Source organism: Lagopus muta, chromosome 3 (assembly GCF_023343835.1).
Source record: "Lagopus muta isolate bLagMut1 chromosome 3, bLagMut1 primary, whole genome shotgun sequence".
NCBI classification, from domain to species: domain Eukaryota; kingdom Metazoa; phylum Chordata; class Aves; order Galliformes; family Phasianidae; genus Lagopus; species Lagopus muta.
The window spans coordinates 2511210-2535095 of NC_064435.1; the positions used below are offsets into that span (position 1 = coordinate 2511210).

The 23886-nt window shown below is 42.8% G+C and overlaps 1 protein-coding gene across 2 annotated transcripts in view; it reads right to left on the reverse strand.

Moving 5' to 3' along the window:
- Positions 1-23886, reverse strand: part of ADGRB1 (adhesion G protein-coupled receptor B1) — a 277331-nt gene that overhangs the window by 32335 nt on the left and 221110 nt on the right. The window contains exons 22-26 of one of the 2 annotated variants that reach the window (XM_048938834.1): positions 22255-22405; positions 17683-17752; positions 10428-10494; positions 6103-6188; positions 1075-1173 (exon numbers count right to left, since the gene is read on the reverse strand). In XM_048938834.1, the coding sequence (XP_048794791.1) occupies positions 1075-1173; positions 6103-6188; positions 10428-10494; positions 17683-17752; positions 22255-22405 (473 nt within the window). The remainder of the gene's footprint in view (positions 1-1074; positions 1174-6102; positions 6189-10427; positions 10495-17682; positions 17753-22254; positions 22406-23886) is intronic. The other variant, XM_048938835.1, reaches the window with a different exon arrangement.

Below are 23886 nucleotides of genomic sequence, written 5' to 3' on the forward strand. Positions count from 1 at the left end.
TTTTCAGGAAATAATAATAATAATAATAATAAATAAAAGGAGAGAAATCTTCACATTTTGATTTGTTTCACATTTCTGCATTTTGAGATTTGGCTCTCAACTGCCAATATTTTTATTAGCTTAATCAAAGCCAGGATTTTTAGAAATTGAAAATGTATGAAACTGTTGCACACATTTTATAGGCATTACTGTAAACATTAAAATAAAAATATAGCATTGAAAGGATGTAAATAACACAGTTTCAGAAAGGGAATGAGGAAAGACAAATCTTTCCTCATTGCTCTCCCTCCTACCTTAACCTTTGGGAGAAAAGCCAACAATATAAATAGCAACAACTTCTCCAGCAGAACAAACCCCTGACATTTTCATAATTTAATTTTTTTTTACTAACTCCAGTTGCATCTAGGAAGAGATTTAACAGCATTTGACTTTCATAACACAGAGCCATGAAACACTTTCAGATTTTGAGAACTAATTCCAAGTGCTTTTAAGGCTACAAAAGAGAGACAGTCAACAGTTATCAAATCAGAAATGCAGCCCTGTGAGGCATTAAACTTAACTCTAGCCGTTTAGAAGAGAAAAACACCAAACACCAATAGATGCTTCACCAACTCACTGAAATCATGTTCAGTGCTCTGCAGTCTCACTGGAGTAAAAAACTCAAGCATATGCTGAAGGTAAACTAGACCCATTCTATCTATAAAATTAACAGAAATGAGAATTTTAAGTCTGTAACTTAAGGAACTAAATTGAATTGGGGCAAGAAATATCTACCCAGTCCCTTTGTCTTCCATGGGCTGCTCACATGCTTCAATCTAGGCATGTCATAGAGTGCTTTTGAGGATCCAGCCCCTCAGCTTTTGCTTCAAGGACACTGAATAAGCCCTACACTACTCATGGCCCACAGAATGAGGTCAAGGAGAGGTGGGGATATAGGGAAGTGGGCAGGGACATGGGGAGAGAAAACAAACAGGAACTGGTGAGGGAAGGGGGAAATGAATGAGGGAAATAATAATAAAAATAAAAGAAAGTGGAAAGAAAGAAAGAAAAGAAGTTGAAATTAGAGGAACTAACATGGCGTTACTGGTGGCTGTGGCCGAAACTTCAGCAGAAGAAACTACTCCACACTTGGAACATTTGAGCGTCATGCCGTAAAGGGGCACTGCCATCTGACTGCAATTAAAACCAAAAGACTGAAACAAAACAAAACACTTTGCTCATGAACACAAACGTACAAAGGAAAGGGAAAGAGAAGCCAAAAGAAAGAAAGAACAAAGGAAAGAAAGAAGAAAGGGAACCAACCAACCATACCCAGTTTGAAAAGAAAAATGAAAGACAGGCAGGAATAAAATTCTCTCATCTGTACCACTCCAGATGCAGGTAATGGGAAAATGTATGACTTGGAGGCATTGTTGGTGCCGCTGGAGAGGGTGGAACTGTGTTGGTGAAAGTTTTACCAGATTCAGGGTGTCTCTCTCTGGCACCCATGGAAGAGAAACCAGTACTGCTCTCCCAATCTTCACTTCCTTGTTTTTTTGGTTTTTTTTTTGAGAAATTGCTCTTTTCCCTCTTGGCCTTTTTGCTCCAAAACAAAAAACGGTGGCAGGGTTGTACAGTAGAAGGCAAGAAGTAGGGCTGTGGGGACTACTTAGCTTGTTTCCCAAAAGATAACATGTTTCCTCCAGTGGCCCTTGTGTGCAAGTCCTCACCTCAGTGGAGACACCCATAACATAGAATCATTTGTTCATTTAAGTTGAAAGGGACCTTTGAAGGCCATCTAGTCCAACTCCCCTGCAATGAACAGGGACACCTACAGCTAGATCAGGTTGCCCAGAGCTCTGTCCAGCCTAACTCTGAATATCTCTTGGGACATGACATCCATCCCTCTGGGCAACCTGTGCCAGTGTCTCACCGTCCTTTTTGTAAAAAACATTTTTCTTTTTGGCAGCTGACAACACCAGGAGATAAGGTACTCTTTGGTGGCTTCATCTATGACTAAGAGCATGCACATACAACAGCTGCATATGTCCTTGAAATTAAGGGTGTTTTGCCAGATCATCAATTTGCTCTTGGAGAAGCCCTATGAGTTTTAAACTCAGGAAAGTGGACACACTGACTACTTTTGAGATATTTCTTCTCTCGAATCTTGTTTTGGAGCTGAAAATATCTTTGGGATGAACCCTGAGACTTGTTCGTGTAGGTTGCTCCCTGTTTCTGGAGGAGATCAGCCATAGAGACAAGCTGTCGTGGGCTGCTGGTACATAATGTGTTAAGGACTTAGGGAAGGGTATGTCCACAGCTTTTTAGATGTTTATACGTATGAACAGCCAGCTGTTACTTGGGAGCTCAGAAGCCACAGAAGGTGATGACTGGCCCCTTTTCTTTCCAGAATTTACTGCTTCTCACTCGCTTCCTTGTTTGCACAGATCCATGCTACCCACATCATATCTGGCATACAAAATGGGCAGGAGACTGCGAAGCATCCTACAGACCTACACACAGTGCCTGATGTCAGAGAAGCATCAGTGATGGTAGCATGTCTATCATTCTTTAGTGATGGCAGTGAAGCTGATGATGTTTGGAAGTACAAGATCTTGGGTTTTTACAGCTGGGAGAGAGATTAGGAAACTTAGCTGATGGTTTCCTAATATTTATGGCTTTGTGTGCAGTCTCACTGCAAAAAGAAAACACCTATGAACACCAACACAGCATTATCAGTGTTCCTAGTGGTCATTGAGCTTAATTTAATGGCTATTCATTGTCTTTGAATTAGTTACAGTGACAGAAGCCATCACTGCCTTCCAAAATAAGGACTCATAACTAAGATGTCTCACAGCAACTTTCAGCCTTGAGACACAGAGAAAATTAGTTCCCGTGTCAATAAATTCCTATCTTCCAGGCAAAATGGTGTAAATCCAGTGAGGACAATGGCTGAACTAAAGATAAAGTGGGTCTTGAGAGGCATTAAGTGCATGACCCTTAAAAAAAACATGGTCCATCCCCAGACCTATAAGCCACAAAGAACAGATAAGCAGAGAGACAGAGAGAGGCAGAGATAGGCAGCAAAAAGAAAATAGATTGATTCAAGGAATTTGATGGAAAACTGTACCAGAGAAACATGAATGACACTGAATCACAAAGAACCAGCCAAAAGACCACTATAACACACAACTGTAATTGCTGTTGGGTGCATTTATGCAGGAAAGTTGTAAGCAGTAAGCACAGATGTGGGTACATTTGTATTCAAATTCGTTCTACTTTGGGGTTTGAGGTTGTTAATATATTGAATTTCCATGCTAGGTTTATATTGGTGCATGTATGTATGATAGGGTAGCTAATGGAACAACCACAGTGAATAATGCATTCATTTAATTTAGCTTTTTCTTCCTCTTAAATATCCACGAACAACTCACGGACTTATCAGGTGTGTACTGTGGAGCCTGGACTTTGCTACTAGATACTGAACAGTGCTTTACCACCACGCACAGCTCATTTTTCCAACATGAAACGCTTCCAGATAAAGGGCAATCCAAATCTGTCCCTATTTTAATATAGTGATTATCTTCCCAATTATTTGTCTTGGCACTAACCATCCAGTTCTGTCATACCCAGCAGCACACACAGAGAATGTTTCACAAGGTGTTGGAGAAAACTTTATCAAGTCAATCAGCAGAAGGATAAAAGAAGTAAAGCTCCTCTAAGGGACAAGTTGGGAAAACTAAACAAGGCTCCTGTCTCTTTCCAATGGCTACAAAGGAAGCCTGGGGAGATTAAACTCAGCAGGCTAAAATTAGCCTTTGTGAATACACCCTATAGTCTCATTCTTCTTCCCTGACTGCATAAGCACACAAATGCTTCTGGAATAAACGTTGGCTGAATAAATTTAGAATTCATTTTAAAGGTCCCTGCATCCAGCATGAAAACATTTGCTTTTAGTAGCACTCATGTCAACAAAGACTAAAAATGCTATTGGTGCCGCTGACTGCAGAAGGAGGATGGTCAACCTCCTCCAGAAGGAGGATGGGGAAATACTGGAGCACTGCAAGCAAGTATTTGCTGAGAACCTCTTGCAGGGTTTTCTCCCCATCTCTAGCACAGGATATTTGCTTAGAAAGGATTTGTGGCATCCATGTGCAATGTGCAAGCTCTTCATGCAACATCTACATTTCCGTAGCCTCGTTTTCTGATATATGTATAAAGATATTTCTGACAAATGCCTTTAGAGAGTCAACGTTTCATGACATCAATAATCACAATGATTTCCTCTGTTAACTATAGGGCAAAACTTATTGTGTCTCAGATACTATTTTGCAGAAGCTGTTAACACTACTTTATTAATGACAACCAATCTGTGGTATATGTGCTGGGCTCCTCATTCAACAGGTCAATTTCCCCTCCTTTTTTGGGAGGATTTCCCTTTTTTTTTTTTTTTTTTTTTTCCAACACTGAACCATACTTCTTGCCTCTGCTAAAGGAAACACAACGTTTCTTTATACCATCTCCTCAGATCCAAACATGTCCGAGGCCATGACTCAGTCTGATTATCTTCAGATCTACCCTCCAACACGGTTCCCAAGCCCAGGCCAGAAGCAGCTAGCTAGAGGGAGGGAGCATCGGGGATCCCAAAAGCATCCCCCCAATCTCAGCAGGTGCACTTGGAAAGGAGAACAAAATCACTTAGCACAGAGAAGGCTTAAAAGTGCTGCACACACACACACGGACATGAAAGGGGGGAAAAAAGAGAAAAGAAAGAAAAAACAAAGAACATCAGAAAAAGGACTTTTTTTTTTTTTTTTCACTTTGTTGGCTTTGTTGTCAAAGTATAACTGTGAGTATGATCAATAACCAGCTGATAGGTATTAAATAAGATCCTTCTGTGTGCAGTTTAGCTTAAAGAGGGACAGACTGATAAGCAGCAACTCGCTGCTCTGCTAATCCAATAAATGATTTATTTCAGCATTGACTTTCCAGTGTAATTACCTTTCTGTGGACTCTCCCTGCAGTTAAGGTATTTTCTTGAGTTCTCTTTGTAAAAAAGGCATCAGCCAGAATAAAGCATTTCCTTGCTAGTGGTTGCTTAAAGCAATGCACTAAGGTCACTTACTCACATACATATTTAACCCAGCAATAACACATACCTCTGATCACCCAAAAGGACTTAATTTTCCTCTTGTAATAAATATCTTAGGCATCAAGAATCCTTCCTCATTGTACAAAGGAATCATACCATTTGGCCAGGTCAACACTGTAGATTAAATGTGAGCCTTCTCTTGTTCCTTCTTCTCTGGCTAGATAAGAGCTTCCTTCTGCTCTCAGTTTTGATGTCATCACTAAATAGCTGCATTGTCAGTAGTTTGGAGGTAAGCCAAGGGAGGGCCTTGTGTGGTTGCTGCCATACTGGCTACTGTCAAGAGCTGTAGAATAAACTCTTTTATTACACTACAGAGTAAACCACTTAGCACTAGACCTGGGCTTCGGGGATGGAGGTTTGAGTGGTGACTGTGGAAAAGATAGAGAATTTCAGGAGGTAACAGAATTTCTTCTTGCAGAAGAGAAACCTTTCTCTACTGACCACTCATATACTAATCTGTTCACTTGTACACCTTCAAAACACTTTCCTTCAAAGCACTGTGTACCTTTGCCATCCCTCAGCCATCTGCCAGCTGCTAGATGCAACCCTGCTGTCACACAGCCCATGCCACGTGCCAAACTCAGCAATGACACATCCCTCTCTGATCCAACTAATTCTCCTGAAGTTAGTGAAAAGAATCACTGTCTTTGTCCCATATTTTGGAAGAATATGTCAGTTTGGGATGAAGCCTTTTTAACAAAGAGCTGAATTCAATCTCTTCCTTTATCAGCAAGCTACTGTTTCTTGTTTTGTTGTTTTGTTTTTGGACTCCGCACTGAATAACAAGGCAGAAATATTAATCCATGGATTTCTTTGTTTGTTTGTTCCATTTTGTTTAAAACTGCTTTTGCTTGTTTCCATCTCCAATCTCTCTGTCTGTATTTCTCACCTGGTTATTGACCACAACCTTGTTTTTTTTTGTTGTTGTTTTTTGTTTTTATTCTTTACTTAGATGTATTGATAAGGCATACCCTGCCCGTTCCTTCAGTTTCTTATCTGTTATTCCATCTTTGGATACAAGTTTGTTAAAAACCAGAATGCCAATAACCATGTTCACCTGTTGAAAGAAAAACAACACACAGTTTTGTTCTCAGGTGGAGCAGATCACACTCAGCAGTACAGAAGGAACAAAAGGGCAAGCTGAGCCCTTTTTTCTTCCCAAAGCTGGGTGACAGTCACATCTCTGCAGGCCACCGCCCCTTTTATCCCCTTACCATCCCACCTCCCCTGGGCATCAATCTGAGTTCAGGAAAGCAGAATGCAGCTGGCAGCAGCTCAGAGAGGTCTGCAAGGGCCAGGACAAGGTTGTAAAGTGCTCAAAATGCTGTAGGCCTCATAAAATTACAGAATCATTTGAGTTGGATGGGACCCTTAAAGGTCACCTTTAGTGATAGTCTAACTCCCCTGCAATTAACAGTTACATCTGCAGCTAGATCAGGTCAAATGTATGCTCAAGAGTGAGCCAAACTCAAAGCATAAAAATATTTTTTCAGGATAATACAAACTGAAAGTGGCCAATGCAGGGGAGAGAAGTGGCATGACACAATTTCAGAAGTGTTTTTTTAGAATCTGTGGTCCAAAAGCAGCAGCACTAATAGGATAGCGTGGTATGCTCCAGATGGATAGTCGTCATTCCTGATCAGTGAAGCACCACTGCTGCTCTCAGAATTAAGAGGTGGAGAGCCACTTGAGTAAGCAGAAATATCAGCTGCTATGGTAGGATATCTTGAGAAAGACTGCAGATTGCACAGCTCATGGATTAGGCATCTATCCATTTCTAAGAAATTAGTAGGCAAAGCAACTTTACACAGCCCTTCGTTCTGCTTTGTTAGGGCAAGAGCACAGATGTCTGTATCAGTCAGGTATAAAATTCACAGAGAAATACAAGCTGTGCAGAGCTAAGGTCTTTCAAAGAGATGTTGAACTCCTCAGTGCTCCATTTTTATTCCATTCACCACTGCCAGCTGCATCAGTTTTACAAACCCCATGCAAACCTCAGCAACCTCTGAACATAACCACTTAAGTGATACACAAGCATCACCTCTTCCTAGGGGCACAGTGCTGATGGTGGAAAAAAGTGACATTCTCCTGGTTTTGTTGCCAGTGAAACAGCTGGTGTTGGTAGGACGAGGTACTAGATGCTCTTTTGGACATTGTGCTTGCAAGGAAACAATTCAGGTCAAATTCAGACAGATGCACCATTAGATGTTAGGTAAGAGCCTGGGTGAGTTTAGAACACCTTTGAGAAGTAGTCCTAATGAACAACTAATAGAATCATAGAATTACTGAAGTTGAAAAAGACCACTAAGATTATCTACTCCAACCATCAAACCACCAAAGAACACACAGCCCATGGGAAAGACATTTCTGCTCACACTAAGCCTTCATCTAGATGCCAAAATAATTCTCAAGACTGAACAACCCTTCTGAGTTTGCTCTGCTGATTTCATCAGGACACGACCCAGCTTTCTGATGTGGAGTCTACAGCTAGCAGCAAATGGAAGAGCTCCCAAATAGCAGTTATTTTCTTTTGTATCAGCTGTTGGGTGAGTGGAATACTTTCCACAGCTGTCAGTCCATTTCTAGAGCACACCATTGTTTTGTTCTATAGACACAGTGCTGGCAAGTCACGCGCAGTAACTTGGCTAAGTATGAGCAAGAAAACAAACCCCAGTTAAGTGCACACTTGTGAGCACACTTGCAATTCATGTATCTTTCTTCAATGCTTGATGCTTCTGAGCACATGGTGTCCTCTTCTTTAAGGTACAATATGAGGTTGAAGTATTGCAGGCTGCATACCTACTAGGGTTTGGCACAACAGTGTTCATCCTCATTCATTTATGGCAGGAGAGATGAAGAATTGTAGCTCTGTAATTGCATCTCTGCAACAGGCTTTCAACCTGTGCATCATCAGGGCGCCTCACCTGAGTTAGAAGTGTGAAACCACTTGCAGCAGCCCTGAATTTAAATGTCCTGGGATTCTTAAAGTTAAAAGCATAGACAATAAACCCAGCTGGAGCCAAGTCAGCTTTGTGTGAAGTCATTTGGGTGTCAATGTATCATATTCCTCAGAGTTTCAGGTGAGAAAGAGCTGCTTAGCTCAGGTGCAGAGCCAGGTCCCATCTTGTTCTGTGATCCCTGCACAAGAGCAGGTGTGTTATCTGGAGCAATGCTGTCCTGAGTAGTAGTACAGCTGCATATCCCTCACACAGCCTTGTGAGAGCCTCACTGTCCTCATACGGAGCCAAGATGACCCTCCATATCTGGCATGGCCAATCTGAAATCAGGACAAAGCATGCACAAAAGAGACAACTGTCTGGTCTCATACACAGTGCATACTTGAGAACTGTGTATTTCACCCTATGCTCTGCTACAAAGCCATAGTGTGAATTTTGTCAGCTCGGGTTTCCATTTACAAAAAAGTGCTCAATGCTTATTTCTCCTCCTCTTCCCCACGTTCCTCGGGATATAGGTACATTACCTCATACTTCTCTTGGGCATCACTTGCTTCTCATTTAGCTAGCAATGAGTCAGGTAGTATAAATGAGATGTACAGTCGCCTTCTCTAGGCAATGAAAAGAGACAGACACCTCCAGAGATGACTCACCACTTCCTAAAACCTTCTGTATGAACGAGCATCTGCAGGTGTTGACCTCACTGTAAGGTTATCTCCAATTCCACCTTTGATGATGAGTGAAAACAGAGATGCCAAATGGAAGCAGGGTAGGAAAAGCTGAAGGATTACTTCCCTTGTTGTTGGCACAACAAAAGCAAAACAGGCAGGAGACTGACTGCTCTTTCTCCAGGCACAATAGTTCACTCCCTCCTAATCACCTCTGTCTATTGAACACCCTACCCACTGAGCCAGAGCTATCTGTTATTATGTTGCTGAGCAGAGGTAATTCATCTGAAAACACTAAGCCACTTAATGCTGCTGTCAGTTATTCCAGCAATAAGGAAGACTCTAAGCCCATCAGCAACATTACTGAACAAAATCCGACTACTGCATGCCTACAGAAATCTAATGTACATCTGCATATTCCCACTCTTTGCTGATGGCTACCCAAAGGCTCAGCTATGTGTTGTATCAATGCTAAAGAAAGACTGTAAGAGAGAAAAGCTTTGCTTTATTGTAGAAGAGGGGCAACTGATGACTTGTTTCTTTGACGTCATGATGACACCATGGTGGCTTGATGAGCAGTGACAGCAGTAAGAATAGAGGCAGCAAGAAGTTTTGTGTAGCTATTCTCCTGTAAGCCTGCTCCTGCTACAGGGCAGTTACCCCCCTCAGCACTGCCTGAAACACAAAACAGATCCAAAAAAGAAACTGCAAATGTCGACAATTCCATTCCTCTGGGATTCTCCAGGGCACATGAGACAAGACCAAACAGCTCCTCCACTGGATAAAACATTGGGTTGAAGAGAAAAAAACAGACTTCCACTTAGATGGGTCTACAGGTGTCATTAAATGTGTCTGCAATTGGTGAAGAAGGGATTTCCTGAAGGGACCAGCAGTTTACAAAGTCTTTGAACCCTGACAGTCAAGATTTCTCATGATCAGTGAGGCTTCAACAGCAGGGAAGCTTGATGAAAAGTCTGTCATCACTTCAGTGACACCTTCAACTCAGATAGTAACTGACTGAGACAGGTTTTGGTTTTGGGTTAGAGCCAAGGGATAGGGGACAGGAGGACAGTGGGACAGAGTTAATGAATGCCTACTTGAAACACACCATTTCTTTGAACAAGAAGCAAACTTGATGTTTTTGGAGCCGTAAAGGATCCCCTCGGCATTGTTTTTCAAAGACTTCCATTTCACTTGAGAGCAAGGAAGCTACTCAGATTTCATGGACATCTGGGACAAATGAAAAATAAATGCTGTCAGTGGAGACCCTACTTGGTCTAAGAGCAGCCACTAACAGTAGATTCTGAAGGAGATAATGTCATAATTTTCCACCACCATTCTGCACTTCCATCCGGACAGGCCGATAAAAAGCTAAAGCTTTATCCAGATATCTAAGGAACTCCAGAGAGGTCAGAGGTAAAAGGCTGGTTGCTGAGGTACACTGCATTTCAGACTTAAACCCATCCCAAATTGCTGGCTTCTAGTACTCTGTGTTTTCTTCCTGAAGGATAAAGTTATTAAAAACAAGAGTAGAAAGAGAGAGGAACACTATTGGGTTGAAAGAATGAGGGAAGTCTTATAAAATAATAATAATAATAATAATAATAATAATAATAATAATAATAATAATAATACAAAGAGAAAAAAAAAAAGATTTCAGGCAAGCTCAAATACCAAAACAACAGCAGCAGCAGGTCCCACGAAGGCATAGAGAAGACCTCCCTCTAATGACAGCCAGCAGCTGGAAAAGTAAGAAAGAAAAGAAAATTACTTGGTAGCTTGCACCACCATCAAAAAGATGCATGTTTTGCTGCCTCCCTTTGCCTGTGAAGTTGATCTCAGGAGCTGATACCCCATAGTAAAAAAGTCTCAGAATTTACAGCAAGCAAGTTTTGCTTTTTGTTTCTCCTGTACTTGCACAAAGGCCCAGTTGCCTGGGGGTCTGCCTGCAGAGCCATGTTTGATAATCACTTGATTGTTGACAGAGGAATGCATGCAAAATTCATGCGATGCTCTTTTTCAGACCAGGTCCTGCTGGAAGCTACAGCATTACTTTGTGAGCAAGATAATTCTCTTGTCATGCTCGCTCAGGCAAAAGAGCAGATTTGTTCATTTGCTAACCAGTAGGCCTAGGGGGAGCTCGGATCCAGAAGCATGGTACATTTCTGCTCCTGGATCCTCCCTCTGGGCTTGCTGCCATGGGGAAATTTCACAGCTCAGCATCAAGGTGGGAATTCACTTCGCTGCTTAAGTGGATGTTCTTAAGCTGAAAGTGAGGTATTGTCATGCCTCCTTTGGAAACCAACATGTTGCTCCTCCCTCACATCACACAGCCTGAGAATCATAGAATGCCTGGGGTTGGAAGGGATCTTAAAGTTCATCTAGTTCCAAACTCCCTGCTGTAGGAACTGTTGCCACCATGCAGATCAGGCTGCCCAACCTGGCCTTGAACACCTCCAGAGACTGAGAATCCACAACTTCTCTGAGTATCCTGTGCCCATGACTCACCACCCTCTGAATAAAGAATTTCCTCCTAATATTTAATCAAAATCTCCCCTCTTTTCACTTCAAGCCATTCCTCCTTGTCCTATCACTATCATATTTCTCCTTTCTCCATTGACTTTCTGTGGAATTTAGGCTCCTAATCTGCCTGGTGCCTACAGAGCCCAAGGAAATCTTCTCATTTAACACTGATGTCTATCATGTCAGTGCCTATCATGGAATCCAGTAGGCCTTGATGACATTTCTCTTCAGTGGAGATCCAAAGGAGTCTTTCACTGAACTCCACTGATTGCACTGACCAGACTTTCACCACTTGAAAAATAATAGCATCATAGAATCATGGAATCAATGCACCTAGATCAGATGGAGACCTCCCATCTCTCAGGTTAACACTATAAATGTGCTACAGGAATCTCCATGGAAATTCTACTGCACCGTACATCCACATGCAGATCTCACTACGCATTGAAATCCCCTCAGAATCATAGAATTGCAAGGGCCTGGAAAGGAAAGGGCCTACAAGATCATCTAGTCCAACCATCTTGCTGTCACCATTACTACTCACTAAACTACAAAACCTTATCTTGTAGCACCTCATCCAGATGCCTCTTGAACACCACCAGGGACAATGACCCCACCACCTTCCTAGAAATACTGACAAACCCACTCTAAAGAAAAACAGGTAAGAGAAATATCTGTTTCTCATCAGCTGAATGTAACAGGATGGCCAGGTAGACAATTTTCACATTTGAACATAAAAACAGGAAGGAAAAAGGTTTTTTTTTAAGGAAACACTTTTTCATTGTGAAGGTGACCAAGGATGTTGCCTAGAGAAGTGGTGGAGTGTCCCTCCTTAGAGATCTTCAAAATCCATTTGGACACTGTCCTGGGCAACTTCTTATAGGTGTCCCTGCTTGACCTCCAAATGTCCCTTCCAACCTCAACCATTCTGTGATTCTGGGACAGTCATGAACAGTTAAATCAGCACTGGAGCTGGATTTTCATTTCATGGGGAATGCAGGAATTTAGAGTATGGATACTTAAACTTGGTACCTTAGAGCATGAGAAGATGAGAATTTATACTGTGTCAGCAACCCCATGGAAAGTTTGCACGCTCAGACATGGCAGTACCCTGGAGTAAATGTGCAATGGAGTAATCCTGTTTCAACAGTAAAGTACCATGCATTTACCAATGGATAAGAGCAGGCAACCACAATGGAACAAGGACTTCCTCAAAGCACTTAAACCAGCTAACCCTGCAGTTATTCATTTCTGTGCTTGTACTCTCAGCAATATCATTTCATTCTGCATCAAAAGAAACACTGCCTTTCAGACCTCTCCCAGGAAACAAAGCCTTCCTGGAAACATTTCAATGTTGTTGATCGGCTTCAATTGTTTTTGTATCAGACCTGACTTCCAACTATGTTATTTTTCACCTTAAAATTCAGAACATTTGGAGAAAAAAGAAGAAACAAAACCCAAACAACACAAAGCATTTCAAATTGAAAATAGAAAGCAGGATGTTCTGACTTTTTCCAAGTCCTGAATCTTGTTTATTTCTAAATTAAAGCTACCACATATTAATTTAATCAGTTCTGATTTCTTCCTGATAACAAGTTGCTCTCTGAGACACTGTCTGAGCAGGTGTAATAATAGAATGAATAATCAGGCATGGAGGGAGGAAATGGGAATGCAGTGTTGGAGGGCTGTGATGACTGAAAGTCTTCATGAACGCAAGGACAGGACAGAGGGAGAACCACGTGGGCCCCCAAATTGCTGAGCTTGCCCCCAAATCTTTTGCTTCAATGTTTAATCCTAGCTTTAAAAATATTTTTCCTTGAAGAAGGGAGCAGACAGTCCTGCATCCCAGTTAGCGATGAGGACATGGCAAAACGAGGGCTTTTATTCCCATCAGGTCCCCAGCAGCCCCTCTCCCCCCTCCTTGAGCTTTCTGAAGTTGGGTTCACACATCACCAAGCACTGGCCCTTATCCTTTCTGACTGTCTGATCTCCCTGTCACAGCATGTAATCAAAGTGTTTCCTTCCAAAACTGTCAGAAGTGGTGGCTGACAGCAGAGAAAAGAAGAAGTGGTATTTGAGAAGGAGAACTGACAGCCAACTCCAGTAATATGCTAGTCTAGTTAAGACACTTATATCCTTGTCCTTTCAAGGCACAAAAATATTAGCTTTTCACTAAGAGTACTTGCAAAGAGATCTCTTTGGAAATCTCTTCAACAAAATTACCATTGGAAGAAAGTGAGTAGTTTAACAATGATCAACTACCATTTCCAAGCTGTGCTTTCCACATCAACAGTAGCTCTTGAGTCCAATACCAAAGACCACTTCACCACACATCTGGTTGTTTTGTGTATCATAATTGTTTGAGTTTGAAGGGACCATTCAAGGTCATCTAGCTCAACTCTCCTACAAGGAACAGAGGTATTTACAGGTAGATCAGGGTGCTCAGAGCCCTGCCCGGTCTGACTTCGAATATCTCCAGGGACAGCAGATATTCCAACCTCCACCTCCCTGATCACCATCTCTCTGCTATGACAAAGGTGTGAGATGGAGGGTTTTTGCCCTGGTCCTGCAAAGAGCTGACTTCCCACAAGCCCTTCCTGACTATACCCCACAGCTCTGCTTGCACAATCATGCACAAAATTAAGCACCCACAGTGCGACAGCTAACATGTTTATAAAGCTAAGACTACAGCTGGCATTCAGGACTATCCCACCAGTATTTCAATTTCACCAAAAAAAGTTACTGAGATATTTGTGGGTGTCCAAAGCCCTGATGCAATGTCAAAGAAGGACCCGTGGAAATTTGCTGTTTCCTGCCACTGTTCTTTGACAACAACTCCTGTGAGCTGTCTTGTGGGAAAGGATATGAATTTCCAACACAACCTCAGTTGTTCAATTCAAGCTTTAGAGATCCAGAGTCAGTCTCTGGAGTACTGGTTAAAGGGCATTTATTAGTGTCTGGTGAGTCTGAGGATACTCAAGGCTTACAGCACCACTCCTATGAAAACAAGCTGGGAAAGTTGGAGTTGCTCAGCCTGAAATAGTGAAGACTTTGAGGAGACCTCAAAGTGCCCTTCCATATCTACAGGAAAGCTGGAAAGGGTATCTATCAGAGAGTATAGCAACATAGCAGGGACAGTGGTTTTCAACTAAAAGAGGGGAGATTTAGATTAGATATTAGGAAGAAATTCTTTACTGTGAAGGTGGTAAGGCACTGGCACAGGCTGCCTGACTACACAGGGACCCTGAGCAACCTGATCTAGTGGAAGGTATCTGTACTGATGGTGTGAGGTTGCAACTAGATGATCTTTAAGGCCCCTTCCAACTCAAACATTTCTATGAGACTATGACTTTACTCATTCAAGCCTGAAAATTTGAGACTTTCTTTGAGACTGGAAGAACAGTCTGTACCCTTCCTCTAGGCCCTCTCCAAACAACTACAAAATCTCCTTTCAAATACAGTTCAGCTGAGAAAAAGGAAAAATCCTCTTGTCTGCCTGCACGCACTGTAAATGGAGAGTTCAAAGCCCTCCAGAAGAGTCCTGAACTATACAGGCCTCTGGCTGAATGTCATCTGAAAAATTACCACTCACCAAACACCAGGGACCTTCAGCATCTATTTGATTTTTAATTTGAATCCCCTCCTCTACTTAAAAATTGGTGTCTGATCTGGCCAGAATAGCTTCATCCATTAGCTACATCCACCCTAGAATAGCTACAATGACCAGGACAAAGCTGGATGAAGTAGTGTTGGAAGAATTTTTGAATGACAATGTAAAGCCCTTTGTGGGCCACCATGTTAGCTCTTGTCCCTTTAGTTACAGAAAGGGACAAGTTAAGGCTAATGTCTTCTGTTATGTTCAGCAAAATGAAAGCTTGAAGGTCTATTACTGCCCATAAGAAATGCCCCCTGCATGCCCTATACTAGTTAAAAAGTGAAAGAGCCTCTATTCTCCAGATCCAAGTTTTGCAATGATCATAAACCCTTCTGCAGTGGTCAGAAACCACAATAATCCTGGAACAAGATTCCATTCTGTATTCTGTTTGTCTTCAACATTAAACACTGTTAAATCTGACTTCTCTGTCTGAACAAACTCGAGTTTTCAAGTTCAGCTCTAAAATTACTGGTGTATAATATTGATTTCCTTCTAGAAGGAAGGTAAAGCCAACACATCAATATAAGAGAGCTTTTATGCCTCTTGAAGAGGAAAAAAAAGGAAGTGTGCTGCAGTGTAGGGTCACCCTGTGTCTTGGCCTACTGATCTTTGCTTCATGTTAGAAGAATATGAAGTTCAGGTGCAAAGATGCTCATAAGTCAGCCTGGAGAAGCAGCATGTGCCTGTGTGTGCCTTGTAGCATGGAGTCAGGGCAAGGATTGCTTAACAGGTGCCTGCAGCATGCTGCTTGGGACAGTGATGGGTTTGAATTCACTCTAAGATGGCTCTTGGTAAAACCAACAGCAGGAATCGCAACAAGGCGTTAGTGCTACAAATGTGTGTCTGGAGGCTGTTTCCTGTGCTCATACTGTGCACATCATGGCATTAGGGACACAGCATGTATGCGGAAGGTTTTTCCTATGGAAAAGAGCTGAGTGCACATGTGCAAATTCACTGAGCATCTCATGAAGCCCTGCAGCAGTCACGGCTGATGATCACAGGAACTTGCAGAGGAGAGGAATGGACAGGCTGGCTGGGAAAGGAGCAATGTGGGAGTACGATGCAATGCCTGAGATACCTTCCTATTTCAGTGACAAGCACCCTGACAGCAGGGCTAAGAAATTGTGTTCCTGAGTCTGTGGCTCCTGCTGGGAGCACAGGATCCCCTGCCACTCCTGGGCAGCCAGCCAGCCAGCCAGCCATAGAGGCAGAGAGGAAGGCAGCAGCCAGCCCCTGGATGCGAGGAGAAACAGAAACTGAAGGGCTAAAAGAATTCAGAAGACTGGCAGCAAAATGAGGAGCTGCTCTAGTTAATCATAGAGTCATTAAAGTTGGAAAAGACCTGTAGGATCATCTAGTCCAACTCTACACTTACTACCAATACTGCCCACTAAACCTGTGTACCCTGGGAATGAAGGAAAGTCAATGCACAGCTTGTGGGACACCTCATTGATGTGCCAATCTGAGAGCAAAGGAGCCTGGCAGGTTTTGTTGTTTTGACACCCTTTTTGCTGCAGGCTGGGAGACTTTGTTCTGGGTCAGGAGGTGCTGGCATGCACAATTCAGGGCAGTGAGGCAGGGAATGATCATCTGCACATTTCCTCCTTCCTTTCAAGGCTCTTTTGTGTTCTCTTATGCTGACTGGTGCTGCATTCATGGGAAAAGATCTACCATGCTTTTAGCACCAGTTCACACCAGTCTATTCACAGGAAAGAAAGCAGAAATATTTGGAGCTTCCATCCATTACCTCAGTACCTCCTCTTTATAAACTGGGCTCATGGACTTGGAGGGAGGAAAATCCCAGAAGTAGCAGGTAGAATAGGAATTAGAAATGGCATTTGGGATCTGGTAGAGATTCCGAAAGAGCACGGATTCTGCATGACATTTTCTAAGTGAGCATACTGAACCCTCATCTATTGCTGACAACATCTCCAGCATTTCTTAAAGATTGTTTGTGTGTGATGCAAAGCACAGGCCAGCAAGGCTCTGGTCAATGATGAACTTGGGTAGGGAAGGGGCCTTATTTAGGGGAGGGGAGAAGAAGGGAGGGGAGGGGAGAGGAGAGGAGAGGAGAGGAGAGGAGAGGAGAGGAGAGGAGAGGAGAGGAGAGGAGAGGAGAGGAGAGGAGAGGAGAGGAGAGGAGAGGAGAGGAGAGGAGAGGAGAGGAGAGGAGAGGAGAGGAGAGGAGAGGACAGGAGAGGACAGGACAGGAGAGGACAGGACAGGACAGGACAGGACAGGAGAGGACAGGAGAGGAGAGGTCAACCCATCTCCACTATGCCATTCGTTTAACCAGTTCCTATGAATTTGCTTATAAAAGAATACACAGTTTTCAGTCAGTACCTAGTCTCTGCTGGTATTCTATTAGAGATGATTCAGAAGCAAATGCAGATAAAATCTGAATGCTGACTGTTGGCATTCTCATCTTTATGGTGCAAACATTCCACTTATTCAGACTGAACTATGAGGGTTGCTTCTTGTCACACAGGAAGTCCTTCTCTGAAGACTTGCTATCCTAAGGTTTCCCCTGGACATTTGGGCAGGGATGAGACAAGTGCACAGCATTCAGATGAACTGATGAATTGAGGATTTCAGAAGGCTCCCTCAGCTCCTATCATTCCTACTTCCATGGGAAGCCAATGAGAATTTAGCTCCTACCTTCGTTCCTGCGGGCCAATGACCGTTTTTTTGACAAAATGATGGGAGATGAGACTGGAAAAAAAGAATAGGAAGAGGAGCCCCATTACTCACTAGTTCACGGTGCCGTACCCCTTGGCTTTAGTAAATCCCACAGAAATGGCAACCACCAAGGCAGGGAGCCCTATGGAAAATGAAACAAGAGAAAATTGGTTATTTTAACATATGTGCAGCTCTGCTCCAACTCAACCACTTAATATACCCCATTTCTCCCTGTGTTATTCTAGCACCATCTGTCCAAGCCTGGGCCTTTGGCAGAGTCTGAATTCAGGACCTTCAGAGCCAGAAGCATGAACCTTTGTTACGTCTGCTAATGAAGTTAATGCTGTCAGCTGTAATCAGCTCGTATCCTGCTGTGGTCTCAGCAGTTGTGCAGGGAATGATAGTACATGCAGATGCATAAAATTCATTTATTTTATTCTTAGGGATGCAGAACAGCCAGGAATATACCAGGACATTTCTTGGGGGTGAAATATTCAGGCACCACTTAACCCAAAAGAACTAGCAAGGCAGAGATTAAAAGCTGTGTTTGCTCTTAACATAATGTGTGAACAACTCAGGTTGAAATCTTGCTCCAAATGAGACAGAGCAGGAAATGGGAAAACTGTTCCCCCTATCCAGCTATATCCCTGCATGCTGTGGATCCTCTATACTTGGAGATGTTCAAGACCAGATTGGATGGGGTCCTGGGCATCCTGGTCTTGTACCAGATCTGGAGGTTGGTGGCCCTACCCTATGGCGGGGGCTTGGAACTTGATCATCCTTGAGGTCCCTTCCAACTCAAGCCATTCTATGATTCTATGAGTCTACGATAATGGAGCAAGTCCCTCTGAAGCACAATGGAAAGAAGCATCTGAACATCAGGTCTTTCTGCAAACCAGAGTATTTACTTTACGCCAGAGAGCTGCTCCCCTTTTGCACCCAAAAGGGGAACAAACTAAGAAAAAACAGCCACCTTGGAGAGAGGGCACACTTCATTATGAGTGCTACGAAGGATGAGCAGTTTGTGCCTTGGAGGCTATTTGATGCTCATGGTATGCAATTTGTCTTCATGATGTCATGAGCTAACAATACCAGCATGGGGTCTCATTTCAGGTTCATAAGGGGGTGAGGCAATGTCCTCGATCCTAATGCTAAAATCTCAAAAAAAAATGATGATAAGGAAGAAAAATAACAAAAACCTCCTGGTTATTGTGAAATGCTGGACTGAAACTTAAAACTACTGACAAGGTTGGGTTTCTGAATACCTAGGCACATTTGAACTAATAAAAGATGTTGTATCTTGCTAACAGCCTACTTTTCCTTACTATTCCTGCCTGGTAAAATGCTCTAGGATCTACAGAGGAAACTGAGTACTTCTCTGATTCGCTATCCCCAGCCTGATTCTTTCCTTTTCCTATAAAAATGTCTGGGTGTGGTCTGGGAACATCTGGCTCTTCAGCTACGCAGGGCTCTGTGTGGCTTTTTATAGTCCTATTACTTCTAAAACAAAGCATTAAGCTGTCTCAATGCTAAAGATGGGCAAATCCCATTAGGAATTAGCAGGCTCAGTAGCCAGCTAGGATTAGTGCTTTTTGACAAGACCCTAATTTGTGTGCTGTAGAGGTCATAGCAGGCAGCTGTAGAAGATGTTGTAGTCTGTAGGGCTGTCCAGACACAGTATCCAAACAACTCTGCTGACAGGGTGGTTACTCAGCAATATAGATCAATGCAAAATTGATTAACTGCAAGGGTCAGCAGATAGTTGGGAGGTGCTAAGGCTGAGTAGTCTGGAAAAGAAAGGATTTCATAGAATCATTAAGGTTGGAAAAGAGCACTGAGATCATCTAGTCCAACCACCAACCTGTCATCACCATGCCCACTAAACCGTGTCCCTAAGTGCCACATCTCCACATCATGAACAACTCCAGGGATGGGGACTTCACTGATTGCCTAAGCAGCCTGTTCCAGTTTGAGAGTTATAAAGAAAAGACTTTCTCTTCCCATATGAGACATCCAAGCAGAGCTCATGTTTGAGCAGTCCAAAGCCATTGAGCAGGGGGGGTTTCAGAATGTCTCTTTTTAAAGAAATTCTGTAATGACTACTTTCCATCTTGCTGAGTTTTCTTCACACCTCATCTGGATACTCTGGACATACAACCTGCATGGTATTCACTGTAATGACATCAGGGTGGCATCCCATCATATGCACACTAAGAAGTCATAAAGGATTTTTTTAAGAGTAGAACATGATGCATGAAGCTCCGGAAAGAAGAATGTCGGCTAAGACTCTGCCCGAAATAGCAACTTGTTCCTCACAAAGTACTTCTCTTAGACGTGATAATTATGCAGAAATGCACACTTAGGCTGTGAACTCATCAGATGTACAAGCTGCATTTATCGGAAAGGGGAGCTACACGATGGTAGTTAAGCCAACGAGCAGAGCAGTGAGGACTGCTGTATCTTTTGCCTTGGGATGTGATCAGATTAAAAATAGATACATCCAAATATTTCCAATAAACTTTTAATCTATTCTTGACTATTTGAAAGAAAGCTATTTCTAACCGGATTGTGCCATACGCTGTGTGTGCTCTGGCCAAATTTAGAAGGGTTTGTGAAGAAAGTGGGTGCTACAGTCATAATTCAAAAAAAAAAAAAAAAAAAAAAAAAAGCATAGGAAAACTGATATGAAGATTTTTTTTCTGTCAGGCCAGCAGGAGAATCATGTAATGAGATCACCACGTCCCATTAGAAAAAGTTCATTTGATAATAATGACTACCAAAAGCCATAAGTGTTACAAACAAGTGAAGACCCTGTCGGAACCTCAGCCAGGGCAACATTAAAAATCCAATTGAAACAATGGCATGGTCGTAAGTAGACTAACCAAATTGTTTCTTTTTCACTGGGACTAGATGTGCCAATTGAACTGTTTCTAGGGAACAGTTTGCATGTCTAAATAACTTTATATTTTTCTAATTGCAAAAAACCTCTTTTCTGAAAAGGCAAAATCGCACACACAAGAGGAGAACAGGAAACTGGGAGTAAACCTCACTGCTGATGAAAACCACAGCAGCTTCAATGAGCTACAGCTGAGAATTTGGCAAAGTTCTCCCACAAGAGCTTGAAAAAATGTTAATAAGCAAAGGGGGGAGAGGGGGGAATCAGCCCATTACAAAGTGAATTCAGAGAATCACAGAATCACTAAGGTTCAAAAAGACCACTGAGATCATCTAGCCCAACCATCAACTCATTGACTGTGATAATTATTTCAGATTATGCTCTTGAAAACTTATTTACGTCCTCTGCCTTCTTAGAGATGCCATTAATCCCAGCACTACAGCTGAAGTCTAGGAGGATGCTAAATACCAGAAATTCCCTTGCTGCTTTAATAGGTGAGAGTGTTCTTCACTTTGTGTCCTAACCTATTCCGAACAGTTATTATGCACCATTTATCAGCCAGCACATCCTAGCCCAGGAATAGCTACATTTTACTAACAGTGCAAATTATGCTCCTACACATGCAGGCTTTTTTTTCCCTTAAATCTGTACAAATTACAATTATGAATGTCGCTCATCCAAAATTCCCTCAGCTAACACTCTCATCTGTCCTAGCATTTATAAGCAGAAAACATCCCTTTTTATTTACCTTTATTCTCTAGAGAAGCTGTCAGTCTTTTGCATTTGATATCCCTGATGTTCCTCAAGTCATACATACAGTGTTTGTATTGGAACATATGCACAAGCACAAAAAAACACACAGTGCCTGTGTTTTGCATGTGTGTGGTTACAGGCTTGCTATGCACAAGCACTTTATTTCAGTCCCACCATTTGTTTTGTCTCCTAAGCAAAACTTGAAGAGATGCAGGTGCTGGAAGGAGGATGGCTCTTGATGTGCAAAAATAAATCACATCAGGGCCCTTCATAACCGTTGGAAATATCTTGCCTGGGGCAAAATGCTCGACTTCAGTAGTGAAATGAGCCACTAATACAGCTTGGAAGCACAGTGCTCTCTGATTCTCTCTTTCTCTTTTTTCCTCTGCTTGCTTTTGAGCAACTTTTTGTTCAGTCACTCCTTTCAAACACAAGCTTCATGTTGCTTTGAGAGCCCAGGTTACGGGTTTGCGTTTGTTTTCAACTACAGAATGCATCATTTAAAGCTAATAAATTAAACATACGGAAGAGGCAGAGGGAGGAAAATTAGTTACAAGCATCTGCACTGGTCTCATAGTTTATTTGTCTATGAAAGGTCCTGCTGCCATGGAGACAGCATTTCAGAGCTTGCTTATCCCCGGGTCGCACATGGAAGGAGACAGTGAGAGAAAAATAGAAGAGAAGCAGGGAAGAAAGCCAGAGCCAGGAGAAACCCCCCAGCCCCACTGTGCCCTTGGAATGAACACACAGCCCCTTCCCAGCTCATCTCCTTCATACTGCTGTTGGGTGGAGATAGCAGCTTTTGGCTTTTGCTCATTTTCAACCATCTGAGCCCTTTTTGACACACCTAAGGGTGTCAAACTAAGCTTTTTGCACAGCACCAATCCAGAATACTCTTTGATCTTCACGCTAGGATGGAACAATGTTGTTTGTTTTTTGTTTTTTTTTCTCTCCCCTGGCCCAATGGAACTTCTATGCAGACCCACAATCCTCACCCCATCCGAGACACAAGAAGCGCTTGCGGATGATGCGGTTCCGTAACCGACCCGTCACGGCCATGTAGGACTGCCAGGCCTCGGTCAGCACCCAGCAGAAAGAGGAGAGGAAGAAGAAGTGCAAGAAAGCCGCCACCAGCGTGCATATCACCTGGAGAAAGGAGGAAAGGAGCACATATGAGAGGGGAGAAAGAGGAGAGAGGAGAGAGGCAGGCGGAGGGAGCTGCTTCCAAATCGGGCTCTGGAAGGAAAGGAAGGTCACAGGGATCAGCAAAGGAAAAGACTTCTCAGGAAGAGGCAGCCTCCCCCTCGAGCTTTGACCTAGCATAGGATTGAAGTGTTTGTTTCAAATTTAAGCATTGCACAGAAACTGACTGTTCTTAAATGAGAGCTCCAAGCCTGTGTTTAACTATTTTCATACAACGATAGAATATCCCAAGTTGGAAGAGACCCATATGGATCACTGAGTCCAACTCCTGGCCCTACACAAGACCACCCAAAATTCAAACCCTATGTCTGAGAGCAGTATCCAAATGCTCCTTGAATTCTGGCAGCTTGGTGCCATGCCCACTGCCCTGGTGAGCCTTCCATGTCCACCACCATTTGGTGAAGAACCTGTTCCTGATCTCCCACATGACCTTCCCTGACACATCTCCATACTGAAGTTTGAATCTATGCCTTGTCCTTGTGCTGTTTGGCTTCAGCAGTATACATTTATTTTCCAGTGATCAAATCAAATCCCTGATGCTTTCAGAGAGGATGGAGCAGTGATTAAGCTGTGCACTAATCTCAGCTCAAAAGGATTGCAAAGCGCCGTACCACCGGTGCTTTGCAGTAATGAAATCAGAGAAAGGCAATTCAGACTGGGAAAGATGGCTCTTTGCAAAGAAACATAGTTAAGGTGTGAGAGCTGGGGTAAAAACATGGCTGGTAGGGACTTGGTAAGGGCTGAAAGGATGATTTGTCCAAGAGCACGTAGCTACTAGCAAAAAGGTTGGGGGGGGGGGGGAAGGAAAAATTAATGAAATGGCAGAATAAATTTCATAATGGTGAGCTCTACAACTTGGCAAGGAAATCTCTCAAGGGACACAGAGAGAGCTCAAGCCATTTAAAATTAAACTAGGGAAAGTACTAGCAAATGCATTATGGAGAACAATCCTGTAGCGGCGGGGAGATGGGCTGGAAAGCTGACAAGCTCATCTTTGTTTTTAACTCAGCAAACCCAAATCATTCACTGGTGCAAATTGGTGCCGCTCTGTTAACTCTGCCAGGGCTATGCTTAATTTGCACCATTGGAGAAGAAGAAACTGTGAATGAACGTGAAACAAAATGATGGAGAGAAACTCCCAAAGAGAAGGGAGAGCAAATAAACTTTAAAAGTGACTCTGGGTGAAAAAAAAAATTGGCTTAAGGCATTGAGGACAGATGGGGGTGGGAGTGAATAGCGAAGAATTTCTCCGCTTTGAGTTATATCAGGAAACATGGACTTTGGGTTTACGGTCACTGAACCTTCCTCTTTTTTCATCCACCAGCATCTTTCAGCAGAGAGCTCTCATGCACCGAGCATCTTTTATCATGATTTTATTGAATTGCCCTCAATTCATACACTGGCACTGACAGACATTATCAGAA